Raw genomic sequence first — 9,754 nt, 5'->3', positions numbered from 1 at the left:
CTCTAGGAGGAGGACTCTTTTTGGTTTATCCATCACCCCAAAGTAACTGCTAAAAGCAGTTCTCCATTTAAGGCATTAGTCTTTTCACTCTGGACACACTTTTTTGAGGATCTGGCCCCTGCTCACCATTCCCACAGCCATATCTAACCCACCACCCAGTCTAAGTTAAAAACAACTCACACTAAGGCCAGCAGGTGGCATGATGGTTAAGACACTGGACTCCCACATGGTTGACTGTAGTTTGAGTCCTGGATCTGGTGACTTGAAAAATCATGCCAGATACATGTGCATGTGTGCCCAAAGTCCCAGGAGGAGAAAGGAAGAGAAGGGATTAGATGGAACCAGCAGTTAGCGTAATGACTATGTTGCTGGACTCCCATGTAGTCGACCGCAGTTCGAGTCCCGAACCCAGAGGCTTAAAGTCACGCTGGGTGCGTGTGTGTGCGTGCCCAAGATCCCGAGAGGAGAATGGAGAGAAAGGATTGTGATGTGGCCACTCCCCCGGGGGGGTGATTTCTCGCTTTCTGTCTCTCTGTCTTTCTCTGTCTTTCTGGCGATCGCATGCGCCCTATAGCAAAAACCTCTCCAAAACAAAGGGGAAAAAAAAGAGAGAGAGAGAAGGGATTAGAGCATGGCCACCCCCTTGTGGGGGAGGGCGAGCTTCTCACTTTCTCCCTCACTGTCTCTCTCTCTCTCTCTCTAAAGTGAGTGAACGTGCCCTATGAGGGGGTAAAAAAACTTTAAAAACTTAATTAAAAATAAGTAAAAAGTGACTCACACTGAAAATCCTGCAGCTTCTCAAGGCCCTAAACCTACCTGCCTTAGGGTATTTGCACTTAACTACTCTTACAGTATCTAGATCTTCCCACCACCTGCTATTTGAGCACTCTTTTAAGACTTAAAGTATAATCTCATAATTTTCTTTGAATAGCAGCTGCTACTAGAGTCTAAAATTCAGTGGACATGCGTGGGTCTGATTCATCCTGACACTCCCAGGACTAGCACAGCCTATCAAAGAGCAGATGTCCAAGCAATGTTTGAGAAATAAATGAGACAGTGTGCAAAAAGTCTACTTTATTGTGATGTACTTTCTCATACATTTTTGAGTAAGCATATCAGAGCCAAGTATGTACTTTTTAATTTCATAAAACAAGCTAAAATTCATGAAAAAGAATGTAATAATTTATCCTCTTTTAATTTCTTTTTTTATTTCTTGATCCCAACAATTTTATTGCTGAGTCCCTTCACAATACCAAGAAGATGCCTAATCCATTACTGTCTTATCTTTTTTAAGATAGCTGGATAAGATATTTGAAAATCCAAATTAAAAATATTAAAAGTTCTAAAAACATTGAAACTCTCAAACAGCAAAAACATCGATAGGCCTGACCTCATAGCAGAGCAGTTAAGTACTGCACAGTGGAATCCTAATACCACATGGTTGACCAGGATTTGAATACTGTCCCAATTGACTTAAAAACACTCTAAGTACACACACGCATGTGCCCAGGATCCTGATAGAACGGAGAGTTGAAGAAAAAAGGATTAGGGCATGACCAGTACTCATTAGGGAGTTCTCTTTCTCTCCCCTTCCCCACTCATTCATGCATGTGCCCTCTGGCTTCCAAAAATCAATTAATGTATGACAAATTACTCATAAACATGTATTCTAAAACTTCTTAACCCATCTAGTAAAAGGAACAACATTTAACAAATATTCAAGTTATTATAAAAGACAGGAACATATACAATGCCATTCACTGTTTTGCTAACCTCGCCCAATGCTCCACTAATGAGGAACATTAGCTGTCCTTTTGAAAAGCAGAGTAAAGAATCTTCCTCAGCCTTCACTTGGGGCAGGAAGAACTGATGGATGTGACTTTGGAACGTGCACCGGCCACTGCAGGAGTGCGAGCTCTGGCTGCAACTCTGGCTTGGGCTCTCTCTTCTTCATCTCTCAAAGCCTCTTCATACAAGGATGGGAAGGCACTTGGGATGGCATTTTGGACCTTGGCTAAAAATTCCAGGACTTTCATCTTGCTGGTTTCAGCATGGGCTCTTGGACCCCACAAGAATTCGTAGCATGGAGGATCACTGTTAGGCACCTGGCGGTACTCCAGGTACTTTTCTTTCACCAAATCTTGAGTAATGAGCTTCCTGGGTTCTCCATAAATGAAATGCTTCCTCCCATCATATATCCCCATCATATTTAGCACTTCCCAGACTTGCTCTTCAGTGGCACAATTGCCCTTGGTAAAGATCACACCCAGTATAATCATCAACAGTCCAGTCTTGGGCATACCATCATCATTCACTTTTGCATCATGGCTTAATTCCAATTTGTTGACGAGGACATAGATGTTCCTGTTGGGATCTACTTCTTTCAGGTCAAGACCAAAGATCAACTCCAGGTGCTCAGAGGCTTTCCTCAGGATCTCAGAGAAGTGGCTCTTGTACATTTGGATTACATTTCTCAGCATATCTGCCTTGGTAACTGGTTCTTTCATTTGATACTTGTACAGCAGGTAATGCACCAAGATAACAACCTTTGTGTCCAGAGGGCCTATGAACCAGGGCTCAGTGGCAGCTTGATGGATTGATGAGGCTTTGGACCTTTCCTCTATTTTCTTGTAGACACTTTCATTAGATCTTGTTTCTGAAACAGCTGCAGCAGCAGTGGTGGTGGATGGGGTTCTCTGAGGCTCTTGCTGATTGCTGGCTCTTTCAGCAGCAGATAACATCTGGGGAATATCATTGAGCTGCTCACATAAGAGAAAAAGGGACTCTTCTTCCTCTGACATAGTGACTTCAGCATTCTCCAGAACCTCAGGCTCTTCTTGAGTCTGAGCCTGAGCCTGGCGACGTTTCTCACGGGCACGGAGCTTACTCTTCTGACCCCGAGGCATAATGAGTCAGGACTGGGAGAAAGAGAGCAGTTGCTTCAGTGACCTGGAGGAAAGAAGATGAGATGGCATTAATTCTCTTCAGCATGGAGATACCACCTTGACTATCAAAGGCTGTCTCTTTCTGTAGGTTTCCTTAAGGACCCTGTTGAAAGGACTCATGATGCTACTCTTATGAGCCTTTCCTCTAAGGATCATGTAGAAGTAACTAGGGTGAACCTTAGGCTGCTGCTCTCCAATTCATCCTGAATCTTACTGGGGTTGACACAGTGTCTGGCAGATTCAGACTCTGTGAGGTATCCTCTGTTCTGGGGTAGAAGATGTTCCTCGTGGGGCCATCACCTTAATTTCTAGCAGGACCTGTGATCTTCCTGCTTGACTTCTTTGACGTTGACTACATTTCAAAGCCTTTACCCTCCTAACTCCCTGGATAAAGAACTGAAGGGGACTCTCATGCTCCCACACTGGCCCTGGGATACTTGGGTACGGTAGCAAGGTGAGGCTCTGAGATACCCTTTCCATCCTAAGATAGTTAGAGTTCTCAGTCCTCGCTAAGAGTCCTCAAGTTTGCTTCTTGAAGGGTCTGATTCTCCTCCCTCTGCTAACTTGATTCCTATCCCCTCAAAACAAGGGCTTCATATCCCTGAGACTCCTGATGAGGAAATTAGGGAATACCTTCCCCAGGGACCACTTCAGAATGACAGCCCTGGTAGGCCTGTGAAACCCCCTCTGTTCTCAATATTCAGGTTCCTCATCATGACTGCTCTTCTCGATTGCCTTGTGCTTTCAGCTCTTCACACTTAATGTCTATGCAAATCAGACAAGACCCTCACCTAGCTAGTATCTCATAGTATGAGAGACTACACTCAAAATGACCAATCTTCCCAGGGCTTACCAAGCTACAGACTACAGAGGCAGGGCCTGCCCTACTAAGATCTCACTTTAATTTCCAGAAAGGCCTGCGTCATCTCCCTCTATTGACCTGTCACTGCCCTGTCAGACCCACCCCTCATCCTCCTGTGACCACTAAGGGTAAAGTGAGGGGCATTTTAGCCTGACAGCTTTGACTAAGAGATAGTATGGCTTATAGCAGTGCTAGTGCTCTGAGGATCCTCCTTTGTCCTGGAGGAGAAAGTCCCCTCAATCATTTCTCAAGGTTCTGAGCTTAACACCAGTCACCTTTACCCTCAAAGAGTAGTCCCTCCACCAATCTGCATCATCTAGCCTTATACCAAGGCTCTTATCACCCATTTGCCCACATACCAGAAAGTGAAGTGAAGGGGCACCTCCACCTTACAGCAGGAGTGAGTCTCTGTAAAACATCCACTGTTAGGGGGAAGAAGCTGTTTCCTGCAGAGCTTATATAGGGACATTTTACTGGCTTGTGGCAGAACCTGGAACTACTTCTGCTGACCTGAGGCATACGCGATGGTCACCCTTACCTCCTTGAGCACCTAAAGGTGAAAGTCAAGTGTGCTATTTCCAGCCACCTCTGCTTGGAGTCTCCAGCAGAGCTGAAGAGTAAAGGTTGGACTCTGTGCAGATCCTTCTGTTATGGAAACTCCTGGGTTCTAGGTCAAACAGTAGGGCTCTGAGGGGATCTTTTTGTTACGAATTTCCCAAACAGAGCAGTAGGGGTCAGGCTCTGTGGAGAATTTTAGGGGTCAGGCTCTGTAGGGAACTTTCTGTTACCAAGTCTCCCAGGCCGAAAATTAGAGGTCAGTTCTATGGGGATTCTTCTGTTACCGAGTCTCCCAGGCCCAAAAGTAGGGGTCGGCTCTGCGGCAGTCTTTCTGTTACTGAGTCTCCCAGGCCGAGTAGTAGAGGTCAGGCTCTGTGGGATTCTTTCATTACCGAGTTTCCCAGGCCGAAAATTAGGGGTCAGGCTGTGTGGGGATTATTCTGTTACTGAGTCTCTCAGGCCTAACAGTAGGGGTCAGCTCTGTGGGGGTCTTTCTGTTATGGAGTCTCCCAGGCCCAAAAGTAGGGGTTGAGCTCTGTGGGGAACTTTCTATTCCCGAGTCTCCCCGATAAGCAGTAGGGGTTGGCTCTGTGGGGAACTTTCCGTTATGGAGTCTCCCAGGCCGCGCAGTAGGGGTCGGGCTCTGTGGGAGTCTTTCTGTTATGGAGTCTCCCAGGCCGCGCAGTAGGGGTCGGCTCTGTGGAGAACTTTCTGTCCGGAGTCTTTCGGGCCGAAACTTAGGGGTCAGGTTTTGTGGGAGTCTTTCTGTTATGGCATCTCCCAGGCCGCACAGTAGGGGTCGGGCTCTGTGGGGGTCTTTCTGTTATGGCGTCTCCCAGGCTGCACAGTAGGGGTCGGTCTCTGTGGGGGTCTTTCTGTTCCCAAGTCTCCCAGGCCGCGCAGTAGGGGTCGGCTCTGCGGGAACTTTCTGTTCCAGAGCCTCCCAGGCCGAAAAATAGGCTTTGGGCTCTGTGGGGACGCTCTGTTACTGAGTCTCCCAGGTTGAAAATTAAAGGTCTGGGCTCTGGGGAACTTTCTGTTACTGAATCTCCCAGGCGCAGCAGTAGGGGCCGGGCTCTGTGGAGATCTTTCTGTTAAGGAGTCTTCCAGGCCAAACGGTAGGGGTCGGGCTTCACAGGGACTCGACTGCTGTGGGGAAGGATGGGGTTCCACCTAACTCATATGGGGCCCTTCAGTGGTTCTCTGAAGGCCTTAGGACCCCTTCACTATTCTGACTTGACTCTAACATTCTGTTCAATGTTGTCCCTTCTAATTGTCACAAGGGACTTCGGAAGGCAATGCATAGGCAATCTGTGCTCAGAGCCTTATGAGGTTGGCTGCAGAGGCAATATTGTAGGGCTTTCTCTCTTTGGGGATAGAAGGTCCATTCAGTTCATACTTAATTTCCCTAAGTAAGGAAATTAATCTTACTTAATCTTACCTCCCGGTAGGGCCTAGATTTGCCTGTCGACTGAGGACACGCCACCCACTTCACAAAAAGTCTCACCTCCCACAGACTCTAGAGGTGGAAGTCAGTGTACGTCACATCCGGCCACGTCTGCTTGGGGTGTTCCAGGTCTTCCAGCAGGGGCAACGCAATGTACGCTGGGACTCTGTAGTGCCTTCTCTGTTGTGGGGTGAGTAGATCTACCTTTCTTCAGAGGTAGATCCATATTTTGGGTCCTGATTCACTGATTAAAAGCTCCTTGGAAAATACTACCTCTCTGAAAGTTCTGGAGTTTCCTAACTGAACCGTTATAGATAAAGGGTTTATTCCAGGCATGATGCTAAATGGAAAAACTACAGGACAAGGTAGGAATCTAGAACAGGTTCTGAGCATTCAGAGAGAATGCATAGTGACTGTAGAGTCACATCACTCGGTAAACGTACGTTTCTGGGAACTTTCTGATCTAAAAGATCCACTTTTTAGATGAAAGACATAGATCTGCATAATTTTGTGAGACCTAGATCTTCTGACATTGTCTAACATTGTGTCGTACTGTGTAGTGAACTTCATGTTCATTTGACCCTCCTTTGTAATAACAAATATATACTTGTTCTAATATTACTGTTATGTACAGCAAGGCTTTTGATTTTATAATAGTGATCTATATATCATCTTTGAGAAGTCACCCATTTATTTGAATAATCTGTGGCCTCTTCCTTTGGATTTTTCTAAATTGATCTTATTTCGCTGAATAATTTTTGGCTTTTAAAATACTTCTAATTATAATTAGAAGTTTTTGTGCTATCCTCTGGCAATGTATTTGGGTAGCATTCTATGTCTTATTCCTTACTTAAATGAGAATACTAACACTTCACATTTAAGTTTGTTCACTAAAGATGTTAGGAAATGGAAATTATTTTCTAATGTTATTATAGCTTGTTAACTGTTATTATCATGCATTCGTGTTGATCATTAATCTATTGATCTACTAATGTAGTAATTTTTAGGCACTTTATTTTTCTAGTGTTACACATTTTATTTTCTTTGAATGCAGACTTTTTTTTTCCTCTTTTAATTAACTCCTATATTGGGCCTGCTATGTCTTTATCTAGAGCCTTTGCCTCTGTATGATGAGCTTAGCTCAAGGGTTCTTTTCTCACGGCCTCCTCAGCTGATTTTCTTATCAAAGGGAGCAAGAAAATGAGTTTAAAAAGTTTCCCATTTTTTGTATTCCTTGGGCATGTTCACATAAGATGATGGTTAGATTTTTGCTGATTATTTGATAGAACAGGCCCCCAACTGTCTGCTCTCCAGACAGTTGAGAATGGCTGGAGCTTTGAACAGTTTCACTTTCTATTACTCAATTATAGCTTTCTATTTCTGTTTGAATAAATTGAATCATTCATATTTTTCTAAATAGAGGCCTATTTTCATTTGGGATTTCAAATTGAATGGCTACATATATTCTTTTGTTATAGAAGTTCTCAAACATTTTAAACGGTACAGAAAATATATCTAACATTCAGAATCAGCAGTCATCAATGCATGGACAGTGTGGTTACATCTGTATTTACCACCATCTCTGCCACTGGAATAATGTGAAAAATAAATCCTGGCCATCATACCATTTAATCTTTAAGTACTTTAGTATCTGTTTCTTAAAGATAATAAGCATAAACAGAGTTTAAAATTAAAAATTAATTCCTTAGTATAATCAAAAGTCTAGTTATGTTTCACATTTACCTGACTGCTACTTTAAATATTTATAAAATAAATTATTATAAGTTATAAATTGGGCCAAAATATACTAAAATGAGGGATTTGAAATTAGCCATTTTGCATTAAATTAATTTCTTATTCTCCTTAATATTCCACACACATTCAGATTCTTTTACCCCTAACAAAATATCTGGCTCCTGTTTTTTCTCCTAGTAATTTCTAGTCTTTTGTGTTGCTCAAACTGAAGTCATTAGTGTAGTATATTTATTCATATTTTTTTCATTAAACTATTGTATCTTAAAATCTCTGGAGTCAAGCATTTAAGTATTTACTTAATAATCCTTCAGCCCTCATACTAAAGCACCCAAGTAATAAATATTTTAATTAATTAATTAACTTTTACTTTTTTGTTTTAAGGTTTTTGCCATTGTGTGTGTGTGCTTACCAGACAGAGACAGAGATATGGGATGGCTATACTGTAGTCTCTTCTCCATTCTCCTCTCAGGATTTTGAGCACACACACACATGTGCCAGGAGTGATTTTTCAAACCTTTGAGTTTGGTACTCAAACCACAGTCAACCATGTGGGAATCTAGTGCCTTGGCCTTCATGCTGTCTGCTGACCCCAAATTTTAATTTTTAATATGTGCCTATTTATAATATACTAGCTCCTCTAAAAAAACAGGAATGACAGATGACCAAGTCTTCTAGAAACAATACCTTAATAAAAGAGCAGGACACAAACAGAAGAAATCTATTCTTAACCTGTCACTGTATTTTGCAAGATCTCAGATCTTTACAGAGGAAGAAAATCTATTGTGATATATTCTGTTCTTCAGAGGAAGGACTGCTCCTGCATACTGCTTTTTAGGTACCAGAAGGGAACCCTCTAGAAGCTGCACTGGGCAGGGGTGCCAGTGGCAGGTCTGGTGCAGTACTGGCTCAGTAGGAGACTACAGCTACCAGGAGTCCCTTTTCCCTTCTGTTTTCTCATGGTGGATCATGTACACAGTGGATGAGAGTACTACATAGTGAATGAGACCATATAGCTCTGCCTCTGTTTTATGAGTGGAAGTAATAAGCTTGTCATTAGCGGTCATTAGCCATCACATAACAGATTTCGGGGGGGGTGGGGAGAAAGCTTACTGCTGGGCCAGCAGGTGGTATGGAGGTTAAGGCAGCTGGATCCCATATAGCCAATAAACTGATTCGAGTCCTAGACTAGATGGCTTGAAGAACATGCTGGCACATGTGTGCACCTGAAATCCCAAGAGCAGAGTGGAGAGGCAATTACAATGTGGGTATACCCTCTAGGGGGTGATTTCTATCTTTCCCTCTCTATATATCTTGCTCCCTCTGTCTCTCTGGTGAATGCATGCAGTCTATAGCAAATTACAAATATAAATAAGTAAATAAATAAGTAAATACAAGATTTAGGGAAAAAAAAAACCAGTTCTTTATCACTATCACCCCTTCTCCCAAAGAGCTAGACTCCTCTTTGCTTTTCCTTATACCTTTAAATAATGCAACTATCAGCTTATAACAGGAAATGTTTGGGAGGCTGGACAGTGGTGCAGCAGTAAAATGGTTCATTATTGGTGGACATGCATGAGAGGAGTTCATCTAGATTAATGTCTAGAAACCTCCCTGAGTACTCCATGTATGTGTGTGCTTGTGATCCAGGGCTGACTGAGGCTGGGGGTAGGTCACAGCATCGAGACCCTGTTGTGGGTACATGCACATGTGCTTTCTTTTTATATGTGTATTTATACATATAAAAAGAGAAAGTGTGTGTGTGTGTGTGTGTGTGTGTTTGTGTGTGTATGTGTATACATAAATCCCAAATATTCTTATGAAGTCCAAGGACACAGAACTAATAAAAGGAGACTATTTTCTTCCTCTTCCAAGTTGCCTAAAATTGCTGAGGTTAGATTTGTTGACAAAATTTTGTCCTGGTTTCATGTCTTGTTTGCTTTGAGCTGGTTTTACTTTCTGATTTTTCTTTTCTTTTTACTTAATTAAAATACTGAGTTTATTTCACATGTATGTTTTTTTCTTCCCATCATTTCCATGTCTGACCACCACTACTACTGTGCCCTATCATAACATTCCATAGATACTTAAAACCAAGCAAAGGGTGGAGTTCCATCTTTAAAAACTAAACAGGCATTTTGGACAACACATTCATCCAATGGAACCTGGACAATATTTATCAAACATGGT

General features: G+C 42.7%; 1 protein-coding gene across 1 annotated transcript; it reads right to left on the bottom strand.

Moving 5' to 3' along the window:
• Nucleotides 1-1,847: 1,847 nt before the first annotated feature.
• On the bottom strand, nt 1,848-2,906 carry LOC102502014 (melanoma-associated antigen B10). The gene has a single exon (XM_014591573.1). The coding sequence runs from the start codon at nt 2,904-2,906 to the stop codon at nt 1,848-1,850; it is 1,059 nt and encodes a 352-aa protein (XP_014447059.1).
• Between the last annotated feature and the right edge of the window lie 6,848 nt (nt 2,907-9,754).

This window comes from Tupaia chinensis, unplaced genomic scaffold (genome assembly GCF_000334495.1).
Source record: "Tupaia chinensis unplaced genomic scaffold, TupChi_1.0 Scaffold000600_1, whole genome shotgun sequence".
NCBI lineage: Eukaryota > Metazoa > Chordata > Mammalia > Scandentia > Tupaiidae > Tupaia > Tupaia belangeri.
Note: the sequence above shows the minus strand (reverse complement) of the source record. Positions and strands in the feature narration are given on the sequence as shown.

Coding starts and splice junctions, on each gene's coding strand:
- LOC102502014 (XM_014591573.1), bottom strand. CDS start 2,906: ATGCCTCGGGGTCAGAAGAGTAAGCTCCGTGCCCGTGAGAAACGTCGC.